A 19590-nucleotide genomic window follows, 5' to 3' on the forward strand; every position below is an offset into this window, starting at 1 on the left:
TCATTGTGGCCAAACAGTTCTATTTTTGTTTCATCAGACCAAAAGGTACAATCTTTGTCCCCATGTGCAGTTGCAAACCGTAGTCTGGATTTGTTTGTGGCGGTTTTGTAGCAGTGGCTTCTTCCTTGCTGAGCGGCCTTTCAGGTTATGTCAACATAGGAGTCGTTTTACTGTGGATGTAGATACTTTTGTACCTGTTTCCTCCAGCATCTTCACAAGGTCCTTTGCTGTTGTTTTGGGATTGATTTGCACTTTTCGCACCAAAGTATGTTCATCACTAGGAGACAGAAAGCGTCTCCTTCCTGAGCGGTATGACAGCTGTGTGGTCACATGGTGTTTTTACTTGCGTACTATTGTTTGTACAGATGAACGTGGTACCTTCAGGCATTTTGAAATTGCTCCCAAGGATGAACCACACTTGTGGAGTTCTCCAATTATTTTTCTGAGTTCTTGGCTGATTTCTTTTGATTTTCCCATGATGTCAAGCGAAGAGGCACTGAGTTTGAAGTTAGGCCTTGAAATACATCCACAGCTACACCTCCAATTGACTCAAATTATATCAATTAGCCTATCAGAAGCTTCTAAAGTCATTGCATAATTTTCTGGAATTTTCAAAGCTGTTTAAAGGCACAGCCTGTTTAAAGGCATAGTGTATGTAAACTTCTGACTCACTCCAATTGTGAGACAGTGAATTATAAGTGAAATAATCTGTCTGTAAACAATTGTTGGAAAAATTACTTGTGTCATGCACAAAGTAGATGTCCTAACTGACTTGCCAAAACTATAGTTTGTTAACAAGAAATTTGTGGAGTGATTGAAAAATGAGTTTTAATGACTCCAACCTAAGTGTATGTAAACTTCCGACTTCAGATGTATATTGTGGAACCCCTATTATCTGTGTTACTGCCCAATCCAAGCCTTATACAATTTGATCAATTAAATATATAACATAGTACACAGGGTGGTCAATTACCATATGGAACTCCTTCCCAATTGAAGCCCTAGATAGACTATAGCATCCTGTGAAGATGCCAGTCTTCATAAAATGCATTTATGTATGTCCCCAATGTTTTAATTGTTGTCTGTATAGATTGTTTATAAGGAGGGCTGTGTCTGCATCCCTGCAGTTGAATAATTGGGCGTTACTAGCTCGGGCATTGAAGATTGTAGGAGGTAATTGGCCACACCCCATCATCAGGTCTTAATTCAGGCAAGATGTTCACTCAGACCTTGCTAAAAGATACCGACCCTACCATTACGCTTGTTTACACTGTGCTGCACTGGGGTTGGAAGGCACATGGTTGCATTATTAAGAAACCATGTAGCCGGTGCGAAATATGTGTCAGAAATCCTACTTCGATGCAGGGATGGGATATGCCATTGTACTCCAATTTTGACCTTTATCCACACTGATACATAGAGAAGATTGAAATACTCCTTGTTTTCAGGGAAAGCTGCCCTTTCCGTCCTCATGCTAGCTAGCAGTAGCCACCGCAGCCATTTTGGAATGGCAGTGTCAGCCAATCAGCTCCTCTGTTGTTCAACACAACTTGCCATTCCATAATGGCTGATGTGGCTACTGCTAGCTAGCATGAGGACGAAAATGGCAGTTTCCCGCCAAAATCCAGCAACTATCTGTGACCAACAGATGAATATCTGGATTCCCAGTCATGTGAAATCCATAGATTAGGGTATAATGAACTTATTTCAATTGACTGATTTCCTTATATGAACTGTAACTCAGTAAAATCTTTGAAATTGCTGGTTTATATTTTCCTTCAGTGTAGGAGGAGATTAGGAGATTAGTTTGCAGTTTACATTTACATTTACATTTAAGTCATTTAGCAGACGCTCTTATCCAGAGCGACTTACAAATTGGTGCATTCACCTTATGATATCCAGTGGAACAACCACTTTACAATAGTGCATCTAACTCTTTTAAGGGGGGGGGGTTAGAAGGATTACTTTATCCTATCCTAGGTATTCCTTAAAGAGGTGGGGTTTCAGGTGTCTCCGGAAGGTGGTGATTGACTCCGCTGACCTGGCGTCGTGAGGGAGTTTGTTCCACCATTGGGGTGCCAGAGCAGCGAACAGTTTTGACTGGGCTGAGTGGGAACTGTACTTCCTCAGAGGTAGGGAGGCGAGCAGGCCAGAGGTGGATGAACGCAGTGCCCTTGTTTGGGTGTAGGGCCTGATCAGAGCCTGAAGGTACGGAGGTGCCGTTCCCCTCACAGCTCCGTAGGCAAGCACCATGGTCTTGTAGCGGATGCGAGCTTCAACTGGAAGCCAGTGGAGAGAGCGGAGGAGCGGGGTGACGTGAGAGAACTTGGGAAGGTTGAACACCAGACGGGCTGCGGCGTTCTGGATGAGTTGTAGGGGTTTAATGGCACAGGCAGGGAGCCCAGCCAACAGCGAGTTGCAGTAATCCAGACGGGAGATGACAAGTGCCTGGATTAGGACCTGCACCGCTTCCTGTGTGAGGCAGGGTCGTACTCTGTGAATGTTGTAGAGCATGAACCTACAGGAACGGGTCACCGCCTTGATGTTAGTTGAGAACAACAGGGTGTTGTCCAGGATCACGCCAAGGTTCTTAGCACTCTGGGAGGAGGACACAATGGAGTTGTCAACCGTGATGGCGAGATCATGGAACGGGCAGTCCTTCCCCGGGAGGAAGAGCAGCTCCGTCTTGCCGAGGTTCAGCTTGAGGTGGTGATCCGTCATCCACACTGATATGTCTGCCAGACATGCAGAGATGCGATTCGCCACCTGGTTATCAGAAGGGGGAAAGGAGAAGATTAATTGTGTGTCGTCTGCATAGCAATGATAGGAGAGACCATGTGAGGATATGACAGAGACAAGTGACTTGGTGTATAGCGAGAATAGGAGAGGGCCTAGAACAGAGCCCTGGGTGACACCAGTGGTGAGAGCACGTGGTGCGGAGACAGATTCTCGCCACGCCACCTGGTAGGAGCGACCTGTCAGGTAGGACGCAATCCAAGCATGGGCCGCGCCGGAGATGCCCAACTCGGAGAGGGTGGAGAGGAGGATCTGATGGTTCACAGTATCAAAGGCAGCCGATAGGTCTAGAAGGATGAGAGCAGAGGAGAGAGAGTTAGCTTTAGCAGTGCGGAGCGCCTCCGTGACACAGAGAAGAGCAGTCTCAGTTGAATGACTAGTCTTGAAACCTGACTGATTTGGATCAAGAAGGTCATTCTGAGAGAGATAGCAGGAGAGCTGGCCAAGGACGGCACGTTCAAGAGTTTTGGAGAGAAAAGAAAGAAGGGATACTGGTCTGTAGTTGTTGACATCGGAGGGATCGAGTGTAGGTTTTTTCAGAAGGGGTGCAACTCTCGCTCTCTTGACGACGGAAGGGACGTAGCCAGCGGTCAAGGATGAGTTGATGAGCGAGGTGAAGTAAGGGAGAAGGTCTCCGGAAATGGTCTGGAGAAGAGAGGAGGGGATAGGGTCAAGCGGGCAGGTTGTTGGGTGGCCGGCCGTCACAAGACGCGAGATTTCATCTGGAGAGAGAGGGGAGAAAGAGGTCAAAGCACAGGGTAGGGCAGTGTGAGCAGAACCAGCGGTGTCGTTTGACTTAGCAAACGAGGATCGGATGTCGTCGACCTTCTTTTCAAAATGGTTGACGAAGTCATCCGCAGAGAGGGAGGAGGGGGGGGGGGGGGTGGGGAGGAGGATTCAGGAGGGAGGAGAAGTTTAGTTTAGTTTAGTTAGAAGCTTTTAGCCTCTTTTTTAAAGTAATTGTAAAGTTTAGTTAGAAGCTTTTAGCCTCTTTTTTAAAGTAATTGTATCATCATCATGTTTTAGATTTCTATATTTATTCCAACATATTCCATCCCATTGTACCATTATTTCATAACCAGGGTATAAAGCTTTTCCTGATCAGGCCACATGGTTAAGAAAGCTCAATGCCTTTAATATAACATATTCCCATGTCCTCCTTCACCCTCCAGGCCAGATGACGGGTGCCCACACGCGGCTGGAGTTCCACAACATTGAGACGGGTATCATGACCGAGCGTCGCTTCATCTCCGTGGTGCCCTCCAACTTCATCGGTCACCTCCAGGGCCTGACAGTCAACGGCGTGCCCTACCTGGACCAGTGCAAGAACGGCGACATCTCCTACTGCGAACTCAACGCCCGCTTTGGCATGCGCCACATCATCGCCGATCCGGTGACGTTTCGAACGAAAGCAAGCTATCTAGCGTTGGCTACTTTGCAGGCCTACGCCTCCATGCACCTCTTCTTTCAGTTCAAGACCACCACGTCGGACGGCCTGCTGCTCTTCAACTCGGGGGATGGCAGCGACTTCATCGTTGTGGAGCTGGTCAAAGGGTGAGTCTGGACGTTTGATTGGTGTTGACATAAATATAAGTGTTGACATGTTAGCTTACCCTGAAAACTGTAATGTGGTTCTGCTTATTGTGCCCACATGGGCACATCTTAATCATATGATAATGGAAAACATAACAAATGATGTAGATGTATATGTTGTGAAACAAATGGATGCAGTGAAAATGAAAAAGTCCTGTATAAGTTCCACTAAGATATGTTTTTCTACGATTCTATGAACCTATGCTGGTTGGAGGCAGTCCACTCTATTTCTCAACGAGCAATACTAATCATTTTGGTTCATGGCTCTGTTGAATGCCCAGAACAGGCTATTATTATCGGGAGGAAACAGCAGTTGGAGAAAATATTTCACTTCCTAATTTGCCTTCGCAGCTGTACACACAATCCATACGCCCCATGGACGTTAAGGTTGAACAAAAATCAATTTATTTGGTCTGGAAAAAAAATATTTTAGTTGTTAAAACTCTGAATGCAGACTTGAATAATAGGACACCTAAAATAGCTCCAATCTGAACAGTGTGTTATATCACCTGTTGTCACCAGGCTATTCATCCATTCAAATATGAAAAATGCTTGTTATGCATGTAACTCCCTGCCCCTCTTCCTCCCCACCTGACATAGTAATGACACAAGGACCCCAACCATATCTTTCAGCACACACAAAGACAAAGCAGAGCAGGAATAAACACATTCCATATACATTGCTCTGGCGAACTAGTCACCAACAGATGATACGACAGGAAGTCATTTTGTGCCTGAAGGAAACATGCCATCTCTGGCAAATGGACAGGAAAAGTTATATTCAGAGCTTCTGAGGGGGACATTTTTTATCCTGTACATTTCAAGACTTAATATACACGAAGAATAGAATTTCTGAGCGGCTGTACATTATGTGAGGTTGGGCAATTTTCTGCTCTGCAGCTTGCCATTGCACAGCTGGAGGTTCGGCGCACTTCAACCCTACACCACCCTCTCCTTCGACCAAAGAGAGAGCGAGAGAGAGCAGTCTTTTCTTTTTCTTCCCCCATAGCCTTTATAAGAAGTCCAAGATAGGCACCAGGGGCTGAGTGAAAAACCTGCTGTTTAAATTTAACAAAGGTTGGAGTGAGACCGACTCACCCTGCCGCCTTGGACTCTGGCTTCGTCCATTGAACAGCCTTAACTATACTGAAAGTACTGAATCCGTATGGCGTAGTCTTTGACTGAAGAAACTGGTTATTTTTTCAAAAGAGCCAAACACCCAAATATTCAACTTGCTAGGCTAGACCCGGCTTTGTCTGGTTTATACCTCTTTCAAAGAACTATGCTCTGTGGGTGACATTTCGATGTTGGTTTGGTCATACTGACTGTGACCGATGAGGTGAAATTGATATCATTTGAAGCACCTTTACCCCTTTGTCCCTTTCATTCACTCTCTGTCTCATATATACACGCACGCACACCTACAGTTATTTCCTAAAAGTCTCTTACAATCTGTGCTTATAGCTACGTCCATTATGTCTTTGACCTCGGCAACGGCCCGTCGCTGATGAAGGGTAACTCGGACAAGCCGCTCAACGACAACCAGTGGCACAACGTGGTGGTCTCCCGGGACGCCAACAACGTGCACACGCTCAAGATCGACTCCCGCACCGTCACCCAGCACTCCAATGGAGCCCGTAACCTGGACCTCAAAGGTAGGGGGCACTATTCTGTATCCCCTTTTCTGTAGGCTACTACTGTATCTGATGGGTCCTCTGTGGCTCATTGACCTTTCCACCACTATGGTCATTGGAGTCACTATGAGTACTACAACAACGCCTACATAAAATATACTATATAATACTATATATAAATACTAATAGCAGCAATATGTGATTGCTACACCCACTTTTTTACTTTGGAATTAATGATATACAGTATATCTATTGATTATTGGGGAATACAACTGTTGTACCCCCTTCAGAACTCAACATATACGCATGTTTTACTTCACTGTTTGAAAACATTCTAATTGTAAGCAAACACTGTAAAGCCTCAAAACATGGTTAAAACTAAAATGTTGATATCATGGCTTGATATGAATTTGAGAGTGGTTCAATTTCTCGAGCCCCGTTCTTCAGCTGTTTACCAAAACTGAGGCGGGTCGACAACTTTATTGTTTGAACCGCAGATTGCCCCTTTATATAGCTGAAGAAAGCCAATTTGTGTGTGAGTGCATTTTGAGTTGAACAATGTGGATCAATCTCTGTGGACTTTTTGGGAATTTTTTAGAGGCCATATAGGGACGGCTCTTAAAAACATGTTTCAGAAACGTTGATGACTGCTAAGTATTTATTAAACCTCCCGCTATGGGCTGGATGTTTCAATGTGTACTTCATACATTAATAATGTATGACCAGAATTACTGTCAATTAGCCACGAAATCCCTAGATTGAAAGCGACTGTTTTCTGGAAGCTTTGCAGTGCCATTTCCCAAAATGTTCAGCCTCCTAGCAATTAGAGTTCACGCAAAAGAGCTTCAGCCCCTTGCCATTTGAGTGATAGCTGGCAAGATGCACACAGAGCAGAGTGAGAGCAATGACCTGGTGCACATACTGTATCTGCAGCTATACAGGTAGCCTGCTGGTTAAGAGTGGTGGGCCAGTAACTGAAAAGTTGCTGGTTCGAATTCCAGAGATGACTAGGTGAAAAATATCTGTACCCTTGAGCAAGGCACTTAACCCTAATTGCTCCTTGTTGGAATGATACTTTTTGGACTCTATTTTGAATAATGTTCCTCTGAATTGAACTTGAGACCAAACTGCTCTCTGTGACTTTCAAACGTTTATTCACCAAGGGTATCATAAGCAAATGCACCGAATCTGAACATTACAGAAAGCTCTAATATATTTTCCCACCCAGCACATGACTCCCGTACATCAACTGGCAATTTTCCATAGCTGTCCAGTACCCGACGCGCATCGCAAAAACGAGTGATTTGCTGCTGGCTCCTTCGGGCGCTCGAGGCCCAGCGCAAGGCCACGTTTTTCTTTCTTCTATCCACTCAAAAGTATATTAAATTAACATGCCTGTACACATGACGTTTCCCATTACATCTAAGTTACATTTGTAAATACTAATAAACACAATATGATCAACTAGACAAATTAAACAACATGACTACATGATTGGATACAACATTATATAATTATGCTTGATTAACTGAATAGGCTTTACAAAGCCGAAATGTTGCTGGATCAAATCCCCGAGCTGACAAGGTAAAGATCTGTCGTTCTGTCCCTGAACAAGGCAGTTAACCCACTGTTCCCCGGTAGGCCGTCATTTTAAATAAGAATTTGTTCTTAACTGACTTGCCTAGTTAAAAAAAGGTTACATTTAAAAATAAAAATAAAGTATATATATATATACATTTCTTTTAATCAAAATGAATCAAAATTAAATCAAATTGTATCTGTCACATGCTCTGTAAACAACTGGTGTATACTAACAGTGAAATGCTTACTTATGGGTTATTTTCCAACAATGCAGAGAAAAAAGAGAAATCATATATAAAAATAATAACACTAGGAATAAATACACAATGAGTAACAATAATTTTGCTATATACACGAGGTACCAGTACCGAGTGCAGGGGTACAAGGTAATTGAGGTAGATAAAGTGACTGCAACAGGATAGATAATAAACACCAGCAGCAGCGTATATGATGAGTCAAAAAGGGTCAATGCAGATAGTTAAATAGTTAACCAATAGCTACCTAGACTAACTATTTAGCAGTCTTATGGCTTGAGGGTAGAATCTGTTCAGGGTCTTGTTGGTTCCGGACTTGGTGCATCGGTACCGCGTGTCTTGCGGAAGCAGAGGGAACAGTCTATAACTTGAGTGGCTGGAGCCTTTGACAATTTTTAGGGCCTTCCTCTGACACTGCCTGGTATAGAGGTCCTGGAAGGCAGGGAGCTTGACCCCATACTGGGGTGACATACTGGGACGTACGCATTACCCTCTTTAGCACCTTGCAGTTGGATGCCAAGCAGTTGCCAAGATACTCTCTCAATGGTGCAGCTGTAGAAAGTCTTTATGACTGTGTTGATGTGTGTGGACCATGCTGATTCCTTAGTGATGTGGACACAGAGGAACTTGAAGCTCTCGACCCGCTCCACTACAGCCCATCAATGTGGATAGGGGCGTGCTCGGCCCAAGATCAGCTCCTTTGTCTTGCTGTAGTTGAGGAAGAGGTTGTTGTCCTGGCACCACACTGCCAGGTCACTGACCTCCTCCCTATAAGCTGTCTCATCGTCGTCAGTGATGAGGCCAACCCCCATCGTGTTGTCACCAAACTTAATGATGGTGTTGGAGTCGTGCACGGCCACATAGTCAATGGTGAACCAGGAGTACAGGAGAGGACTAAGCACACACCCCTGAGGGGCCCCCTTGTTGAGGGTCAGCATTGCGGATGTGTTGTTGCTTACCCTAACCACCTGGGGGCAGATCCAGTTGCAGAGGGAGGTGTTCAGTCCCAGGGTCCTGAGCTTAATGATGAGTTTGGAGGGCATTATGGTGCTGAACGCTGAGATATAGCCCTGGAGCTATAGTCAATGAACAGCATTCTCATGTATGTGTTCCTCTTGTCCAGGTGTGAGAGGGCAGCTTGGAGTGCAATGGAGATTACGTCATCTGTGGATCTGTTGGGGCGGTATGTGAATTGGAGTGGGTCCAGGGTGTCTAGTATGATGGTGTTGATGTGAGTCAAGACCAGCCTTTCAAAGCATTTCATGGCTATGGTGCGATAGTCATTTAGACTGGTTACCTGGTCAGCGCCTGGTAATCCATCTGGTCCCGCGACCTTGTGAATGTCAACCTGTTTAAAGGTGTTACTCACATCGGCCACAGAGAGCGATATCACACAGTCATCTGGAACAGCTGGTGCTCTCATGCATGGTTCAGTGTTGCTTGCCCTGAAGCAATTATAGAAGGAATTTAGCTCGTCTGGTAGGCTCTCATCACTGGGCAGCTCGCGGCTGGGTTTCCCTTTGTAATCTGTGATAGTTTGCAAGCCCTGTAGTAGGATTCGATCTTAGTCCTGTATTGATGTTTTGACTGTTATGCTGGCCCATTTGCCGTCGTACCGGGATTTCTTATAAGCTACCGGAGTAATGGCCCGCTCCTTGAAAGCGGTAGCTCTAGCTTTTAGCTCAGTGCGGTTGTTGCCTATAATCCATGGCTTCTGGTTGGGATATGAACGAACGGTCACTGTGGGGAAGACATTGTCAATGCACTTATTAAGTCGCTCTGGCTAAGAGTCGCTCTGGCTAAGAGTCGCTCTGGCTATGTAAAAATGTATATGTGACACAGTATGCAATTTCTGGGCACCATAAGTGCTACTTTCAGAACTACATTACTTGTTAAAAAGTATACAAAAGTACCAGAGAATCTCTTTAATCAAGTCACTATTGTCAATATTGGGCACATACATAGTCTCAATATCCCCTCATTTGGGCCTTCTGTCTTTAGTTCTCTCTAGCTTCAGTGGGTTACTCTTTGCTTAAAGTGGTGTTCCCGTGGCATACACAGTCTGAAATATTCAACCATGTCAGCAGAGAATGCTCACAGAAACAACCATCTGTGTCTTATGAAAGATAGATCCCAATAGAGTAATGTCAAGACTGAGCTGTCTTCACACTCACTCATCCGATACTTTAACATGGATATGAGTCGTGGATGTCACTCAGTGACATGTCTTTCATGTACTGTCACGCAGCGATGAGAAGAAAAGTCTCAGAAGGTGCTGAAAAGCTGCTGACTATCTCATGGTTTACAGTAAAGTCCTGGTGTGTGTGTGCCTGTGTGCTCCCTTCGTTTATGCGTAAGAGTGTACACACGTCCATACGCGTACGTTAGTTATTCATTTTTATTCTATTTGTTCAGCTTTCAAATGTATGCCAGCTCAGGAGGCTTGGGGCTGCGTTCAGGTTAGGCAGAGTAGTGAAACCTGCTCCCGGTGCCAAGAGCAGATTTGCCTGCCAAACATGTGGACAGGAAGCAAAAGGCTGGCAGCGGCAGCCAGCCCGTGCCAGCCCACCCTCTTCACCTTGATATATGATCCTTTCCCCAGCCAATCTGCCCCTCCGAAGATGAACTAAAACTCCTGCGTCTCCAAAGAGATTGAAGGGGGAAAATAACAACAATATCGACAAAAACAAACTGCACACATTCCTCCTCTTCCCTCTAGATATGTCTCTATTTTTTTGTTTTTAAATTCTGTTTTTATTTGGGAAAACAAGGTTCAGACACACATGACATTTTCACAAGAAAAAGAGCACAATAGAAATTGAAATGCATAAAACAAAAATTAAGACATTCAGGTATTCAGTGTGTCATAAATATGAAAGGTCTCAATAATTCTGCATTTCCCAATTAATTTTTGTTACATTGTTTTTCCACTTTGACCATTAATCAAAATCAGATCTTAATGGTGTTATATAGTCAAACTATTTTGACCAAATCTGTAGTCTCAGAGAAGAGATCAGCCTCTCCATCACATAGATCTCAAGTATTACATCTATCCACTCCTCTGCCACGGGCACCTCCAATTGTAGCAATTTTTTGTCAGGGCTTTCTTACTCGCTAGTAGGAGTAACCCAATCAAATGTTTGTCTAAAGCATCCCTTAGATCAAATGTAATGACCTCACCTCTGGGCCATCAACCTTAAATATGGCTTCCATGTATTTATGCACATCCTGCCTACAAGCTTAGGGCATTTCCAAAATATGTGGTAATGGTTTGCCTCATTAGATCCACATAATCTCCAACATCCCGTTCCATTACCCTGATGTCTTTTCTGCAGATGAGTGGTTAAGAATCACATAATATTTTCCATCCAAATTCCCTCCAAGTCAATGAGCTTGTTAATTTCCATTGTGATTGGCATAAGGTTTCCCACTCCTCCACAGAAATGACCATGTTCCCCTCCCTTTCCCATTCCTTCTTTATGTATAGTGTATTTTTAGATTTGGTCGTTATGAAGCCATTGAATAGTCTAGAGATAATTTTGCTGCATGCCCTGTTCTATAGTCCGATGGCGAATTTGGAGATATCTATAGAAATCTTGACCTTCTAATCATTGGCTCTCTCTTAGTACTTGGAAGCATTGGAACACCCCTTTGTGTACAAAAGTACTGTAGGCTGAGAGGTCTCTTGTTGCCCATCCTTCAAACTGATTATCTATTTTATTGGGAGCAAAATAGGTATCATAGCACACCATCTTAGTATTTTATCTGAATCTTTCAAATTATACTTCATACCAAATCTTCAAATGTAAATTGTTCCAAGGATTCTCTTTATCTATGAGGTTATCTACCAACTTCCTATCTGCTATCATAGCCTGTATTGGGACTCCCCTTGTAGTTTCACATTCCTTCCATCTTGCTGTAGACTGAGTTGCACCAGAACACCAGTAGCCTTATCTGTGCTGCATAGTAGTATTCTCTTAGACATGGGATAACCATTCCTCAATTCCCTTTTGATAACTGTAAGGTTTTATATCTGATTCTAGGCTTTTTCCCTTACCATATGTATCTAGAGATGAACTTGTCCCCTTTCGTGAATTGCTGCACAGGCACCTCTACTGGGAGAGTCTGGAAGAGATATAGCAAATGTGGTAATATACTCATCTTGCTAAGGAAGGGGATAAGGTTCCATCGTAGGATGTCTGCTTTGATTTTAGAATTCAGAGGCCCGTAGTTAACGATTGACAGTTATGCAATGTCTTTAGGTAAGTGAACTCCAAGATATTTCATAGACTCTGCATCCCATTTCAGACCATATTTGATGTCTGCCTGGGGGTTGTAATTGAACATAATAACCTGAGACTTCTGTACATTCAGTTTATAACCTGAGAGAGACCCATACACTTACAGAAGTAACACCAGTTCTGGGAATGATTGTTAGGTTGTCCCAGAAAAATCAACACATCTTCAGCAAATAATGCCAATTTCTACTCTCCTCCCATCATATCAATCCCTTTGATGTTATTATTTTGTCTAATTCATTGATTCAGGTGTTCTATAAATAGGGCAAAGAGGAGGGAGGACACAGGACATCCCTGTCTACAACCCCATTCTAATGTAAATGTGTTTGAGAGGTCACCTTTGATTTTAATTCTTGCTAATGGTCTATCACACATTATAATGCCTGAAACGCTTTAATAATGTCCTCATTGAATCTAAATCTATAATAGACCTTATAGAGAGAGGCCCATCTGACAGAATTGAAGGTATTGGCTGTATGCTTAGGGTCATTGTCCTGTTGGAAGGTGAACCTTCGCCTCAGTCTGAGGTCCTGAGCGCTCTGGAACAGGTTTTCATCAAGAATCTCTCTGTGGGGGCGCTAGAGAGCGTGCTATGGAGTAGACGTGCATTGCTAGAGCTCCGCTCAATTTTGAAACAAATTAATATTTATCTTAACCTCTCACAACCTATAACTTCAAACAAATATGAAAAAAGGAAAAGGCAACAAAAAAGGGGGCGCTAAACAAGATAATTGGAATGAGATAGACAACGAACCAATTTCAACGTTGCCGACCCACGAGGAGCTAGCTGAAGAGGCTAGCTTCCAAGAGTTCCCCACAGAACCTACTCAAAGTGACATACTGGCTGCCATAAACGCACTAAGCAAGAAGGTGGACACAAGGTTGGCTGATATCTCAAAGAGTATTGGGACTTTGGCCGAAACTGTGAAGGCAACTAAGGGAAGGGTGCACGAGGTTGAGCAGACGACAATCGATCACGAGGCCAGGCTACAGGACATAGAGAAACAGTGCGCAACGTTCAAAAATGACAACAAAACCCTGAAGGCCCGACTGGAAATGCTCGAGTCGCATTCAAGACGCCAGAACATCCGAATATGTGGGATCCAGGAGGACACTGAGAAAGGGAAACCCACTGAATTTGTCTCGGAGCTGATACCGGCATTGCTGGGGAGTGAACACTTCAAAACGGCCATCCTGATCGACCGCGCACACAGAGCACAGGCAACGAAGCCGGCCAAGGGCGGGCCACCAAGGCCATTCATTGTAAGGCTGCACTATCCCCACACCAGGGATCTCATCCTCAAGCTGGCTAGTCAAAAGTTCCCCCTTAACTACAACGGAGCCAGGGTGTCTTTCTACCCAGATCTTACCTTGGAGGTGAGGAACCAACGGAAAGAGTATGATGAGGTACGCAACAAATGCAGGGCGGCCAACATCCGATATGGATTCCTCTTCCCAGCCCGGTTTAAGGTGACAGTCGAGGGATCAACACGTACGTTTGACAACGCAAAAGAGGCCGATCTGTTCTTGACAAGCAAGCTCCCCGGCTGAGGATACAGAACGGCTGTGCCAGCAGGCTAAATGGCCAAATACAGGCCAGGAATGTGTGTGAATTGAATTTCCGGCCTATGTCTTTTCGATCAGAAGATCAGAAATTGGGACTTATATGATAGGTGAGATGTTGTGGCTAATATAGCATTGTTTGGCATGTCATGTTTTAACGCCACTCACCCCCTAACGTGAGAGTTAAGTTAAGTGTTATTTAATATTAGTTTATATGCGGAGCATCTATAGACGACGAGTTAGTTCAAGCTTTATGTCTAGACACCCTAAGGTTTGTGTGTTAGTCAAGGAGCGCTTCGTTTGGGGAAGTCACTCAGTAAAGGGACGGGTGGAGGGACGGGAGGGGGGATGGGGTCTGTGTTTTATGTTCACGTTTATTAGTACAGGTGGCATGACAAGCTCCCGCACGGCGGGACGTTTTTCTTCAGGGTTTTGTTTGACAGCAGCAATTTGCTTTAAAATAAGAAATGCCACATAGTGACCGAGCACAGAGTAGACCAGGTGGAATAAAGATAGTCAGCTGGAACTGTAATGGATTAGGGCATGTCGTGAAACGAGCTAAGGTTTTTTCTCATCTTAAATCACTGGGTGCTGACATAGTGCTTCTTCAAGAAACTCATATTAAACGCTCCGCGCAGGCCAAGCTACGAGTCGGCTGGATCGGTCAGATATACCAGTCTAACTTTGATGCAAAAGCGAGAGGGGTAGCAATCCTGATAAGGAAAAACATTCCTTTTGTTTACTCAACCTCGATTTCAGATCCTAATGGTCGGTATATTATTGTGGCTGGTACACTGAATTCAAAACCAATAACCTTGGTCAATTTATATGGACCCAACTTCGATGATCCATTATTTTTTCAAAGGGTATTTAAGGCCATACCAAATATCTCGGATACAAGTGTTATTGTTGGAGGTGACTTTAACTGTACGTTAGATCCTCTTTTAGATAAACAGCTATCAAGGTCACTTCAACAATCAAATGCCAGTGTCTGTCTAAATACATTGATGACAAACCTTAACATTGTCGATATTTGGAGACTGACGCACCCAACAGACAGGGATTATTCTTTCTTTTCATCAGTTCATAAATCATATTCCAGAATTGACTATTTTTTGTTGGACTCCAAACTAATTTCAGCAGCTGAGTCGGTTACCTATCACCCCATTCTAATTACGGACCACTCTCCTCTGTCCATGGTGCTGAAACTCGACAATATGTCGACAGGTCGGCGATCGTGGCGCTTAGACGCATACCTGTTGAAAGATGAGGCTTTTTGTCAGTATTTGAAGGAGCAGATTGCCTTTTTCCTCAGTACTAACGACACGGGGGATGTTGACGACTCCACCCTTTGGGAATCTCTAAAGGCGGTGATTAGAGGTTACATTATTTCTTATACATCAGAGAGGAAGAAACGTGCCAATACTAGGCTGAGAGAAATTGAAAGAGAGTTAGGGGAACAGGAGAACGTTTTTAGGACAAATTCCTCGTATACAGTCCTTGAGAAGATCACAAAGTTAAAGTATGAATACAATACCATCCTTTCGAAACGGGTGGGCTCTTTACTTGCTAGAACGCAACAAAGTTATTTTGAACTGGGGGACAAACCACATAAATTATTAGCAAGACAGCTAAGGCAGGTACAAGCATCTAGAGCTATTCACAAAATAAAAGACAAGAAGGGTAAAATAGTAACAGATCCGCAGGACATTAATAAATGCTTTGCGCAGTTTTACTCAGAGCTATACCAATCAAAATGCGATGCTACTGATCCACAAACTATGGAACGCTTTCTCGCTGAATGTGAACTTCCTAAACTAGACAGGGGGGCAGCTGCCGCACTCGATGCAGGGATAACCTTAGATGAAATTAACACAGCGATAGCACAATTTCCAAACAGCAAGGCCCCTGGGCCCGATGGATATGTAATAGAATTCTATAAGAAGTACTGCGCTAGTCTATCTCCACTTATGCTGCGAATGTTTCAACAATCCAAAGAAAATACCAAACTCCCGCAAACACTGTATGAGGCTACAATAGCCCTGATCTTGAAAAAAGATAGAGATTCCATGGAGATGTCGTCGTATCGCCCCGTGTCGTTACTCCCCATAGAAAACAAGGTGTTGACAAAGATATTGGCAAACCGATTGAAAAAATATATTTCCGACATCATACACCCTGACCAGACAGGTTTTATCCCGGGCCGACATATATACTACAATTTGAGACGCCTTTTCAACGTAATGTATCATGATCATAAAGTTGAGGCAGTGGTAATAGCTCTTGATGCAGAGAAGGCGTTTGATCAGATTGAGTGGAAGTATATGATGTCGGTTCTGGAGCATTTCGGATTTGGAAAGGAATTTATTAATTGGATAAGAATTATTTATGCACACCCAATGGCGTCCGTTGTGACCAATCAGGAAATGTCGCAGTCATTCCGCCTGTTCAAGGGGTGCCGACAGGGGTGCCCTATTTCGCCTGCTCTCTTCGCTATAGCCATGGAACCCCTTGCTACTCGCATTCGGGCATGTGCCGATATAGCTTCTGTTAAAATAAAAGACACACAGCACAAAATTTCCCTATATGCAGACGATGTTCTTTTGTTTTTGTCTAAGCCTAAAACTTCTATTCCACCATTACTTAACTTGATAAACACATTCGGCTCCTTCTCTGGCTACAAGATAAACTGGCAAAAAAGTGAGTTGATGCCAATATCACGGCCTGTGGATATGCAATTTCTGCAATCTACCCCGTTTAGAACAGTGAGGGACAAGTTCACAAGCCTTGGCATTGTAGTGACAAGAGACCTTGACCAGCTATTGAAAGTGAATTGGGACATGAAAATATATCAGCTTAAACAAAATATAGATTTCTGGAAAACTCTGCCTATTTCCTTGGTTGGTCGTATAAACGCTATTAAAATGGTTGTCCTACCCAGGTTTCTTTACCTCTTCCAATGTCTACCCAATTTCATACCACAAAGCTATTTTAAGAAACTGGATTCAATAGTAACTCCATTTTTATGGGATAACAAGGCAGCCAGAATTTCAAAGAAGCATTTATGCAAGTACAAGATAGAGGGGGGCTTTGGCCTTCCTCACTTCAAACTGTATTATTGGGCTGCTAATCTGAACATTGTGTCTTTCTGGAGGGAAAGTTTACCTGCGATGAGACAGAAGGATATGCCTTCATGGCTTTTGATCGAGCAGGCCTCCTGTCAACGTTCCTCACTCCCTGCACTTGTTAATAGCCCATCATATGTGAAAAAACCCACTTATGACTCCAATCCAGTCATTTGTCATACGCTTAGGATCTGGAAACAGATTAGGGATTTTCTTAACATACCCACTGTTTACATAGACAGCCCGATTAGCCTGAATCATGCTTTCCACCCTGCATTGGATGATGTGGTGTTTTCACAGTGGAGGGAGAAGGGGCTCACAACAATTGGTAATTTATACATAGATGGTCAGTTAGCTTCATTTCAACAATTACAGGCAAAGTTCAACATGCCAACAACACATTTTTTCAGATACCTCCAAATCAGGAATTTCTTAAGGACACATATCCCACAGTATGGCATTAAGCCCAATAGTCCTACATTAGATAGCTTGATACTTGTCAAACCCCATTCAAAAGGGTCGGTCTCTAGACTGTATGATGTGCTACAGGCCCACATAGAGGTATCCACAGACACCATTAAAAGGGCTTGGGAACAAGAACTTGGTTCAGAAATCTCAAATGAGGACTGGATAGAAGCTCTCAGGAATATAAACCACAGTTCAGTGAATGCCAGACACAACCTTGTACAGTTTAAGGTGATACACAGGTTACACTACTCAAAAGTAAAACTGCATAAAATATTCCCGGACACCTCACCACTGTGTGAGAGGTGCAAGCAGGATGAGGGGACGTTGACCCACTTATTCTGGACATGCCCTAAATTACATGCTTACTGGGCTCTCATTTTTGATTACTTATCTAAGGCCTTTGATAGAGTTCTAGCCCCAGACCCATTGATCGCTCTGTTTGGTACAGTTGATGGGAATAACCAGGAAGGGAAAGCTGTCTCTCTGTGTACTCTATTAGCCAAAAGGCTCATATTGCAATTTTGGAAATTGGAGACTGTACCTACCTTTGAAATGTGGTTACGGGATTTAGGGAATGTAATACATATGGAAAAGATTCGATACAACACCTCCAATAGAAGTCCATTGTTTTACAAAATATGGCAGCCGATACTGGATAAATGGTCTAGCCCCGCTTCATAACTGGGCTGACGATCTGCTGCTACTCTGTGCTGTACTCCACTCAATATTTATTTTTGGCTGAACTACACTGCTTGTAATGACTATATGCTGTCTTCTTATACATGTACCACCTAATAGGATTTTGTTTTATTTTGTGTATGTGTGAGTTAACTTTTGTTTTGTCCTCTAAACTGGCCATCCCATTCAACAGTACAATGAATGTCATTGTTTGTATTGCTGTCTTTTTTACTTTATTTTTATTGGAAAATAATAAACATATTATAAAAAAAAAAAAGAATCTCTCTGTACTTTGTTCCGTTCATCTTTGCCTCGATCCTGACTAGTCTCCCAGTCCCTGCCACTGAACTAGTCTCCCCACAGCATGATGCTGCCACCACCATGCTTCACATTAGGGATGGTGCCAGGTTTCCTCCAGATGTGAAGCTTGGCATTCAGGCCAAAGAGTTCAATCTTGGTTTCATCACACCATATAATCTTGTTTCTTATGGTCTGGGAGTCTTTAGGTGCCTATTGGCAAACTCCAACCGGCTGGCATGTGCCTTTTACTGAGGAGTGGCTTCCATCTGGCCGCTCTACCATAAGGCCTGATTGGTGGAGTGCTGTAGAGATGGTTGTCCTTCTGGAAGGTTCTCCCATCTCCACAGAGGAACTCTAGAGCTATGTCAAAGTGACCATCGGGTTCTTGGTCACCTCCCTGACCAAGGCCCTTCTCCCCCGATTGCTCAGTTTGTACGGGCAGCCAGCACTAGGAAGAGTCTTGGTGGCTCCAGACTTCTTCCATTTAAGAATGATGGAGGCCACTGTGTTCTTTGGGACCTTCAATGCTGCAGACATTTTTTGGGTACCCTTTCCCAGATCTATGCCTCAACACAATCCTGTCTCGGAGCTCTACGGACAATTCCTTCAACCTCATGTCTTGGTTTTTGCTCTGAAATGCACTGTCAACTGTGGGAACTTCTTTAGACAGGTGTGTGCCTTTCCAAAATCATGTCCAATCAATTGAATTTACCACAGGTGGCCTCCAATCAAGTTATAGAAACATCTTAAGGATGATCACTGGAAACAGGATGCACCTGAGCTCAATTTTGAGTCTCATCGCAAAGGGTCTGAACACTTACAGTAGGAGTCAGAAGTTTACATACACTTAGGTTGGAGTCATTAAACCTCATTTTTCAACCACTCCACAAATTCCTAGTTAACAAACTATAGTTTTGGCAAGTCGGTTAGGACATCTACTTTGGGTAAGACACAAGTCATTTTTCCAACAATTGTTTACAGACAGACTATTTCACTTATAATTCACTGTGGGTCAGAAGTTTACATACACTAAGTTGACTGTGCCTTTTAACAGCTTGGAAAATTCCAGACAACGATGTCATGGCTTTAGAAGCTTCTGATAAGCTAATTGACATCATTTGAGTCAATTGGAGGTGTACCTGTGGATGTATTTCAAGGCCTAGCTTCGAACTCAGTGCCTCTTTGCTTGACATCTTGGGAAAATCAAAAGAAATCAGCCAAGACCTCAGAAAACAAATTGTAGGCCTCCACAAGTCTGGTCCATCCTTGTAAGCAATTTCCAAACGCCTGAAGGTACCAC

The 19590-nt window shown here is 43.6% G+C and overlaps 1 protein-coding gene across 7 annotated transcripts in view; it reads left to right on the forward strand.

Moving 5' to 3' along the window:
• Positions 1-19590, forward strand: part of LOC139561250 (neurexin-2-like) — a 1055901-nt gene that overhangs the window by 527291 nt on the left and 509020 nt on the right. For all 7 annotated transcript variants that reach the window (XM_071378226.1, XM_071378233.1, XM_071378230.1 and 4 more), the window contains 2 exons: positions 3969-4350; positions 5854-6044. In XM_071378226.1, the coding sequence (XP_071234327.1) occupies positions 3969-4350; positions 5854-6044 (573 nt within the window). The remainder of the gene's footprint in view (positions 1-3968; positions 4351-5853; positions 6045-19590) is intronic.

The sequence above is a fragment of the Salvelinus alpinus genome, chromosome 31, assembly GCF_045679555.1.
Source record: "Salvelinus alpinus chromosome 31, SLU_Salpinus.1, whole genome shotgun sequence".
Taxonomy (NCBI): domain Eukaryota; kingdom Metazoa; phylum Chordata; class Actinopteri; order Salmoniformes; family Salmonidae; genus Salvelinus; species Salvelinus alpinus.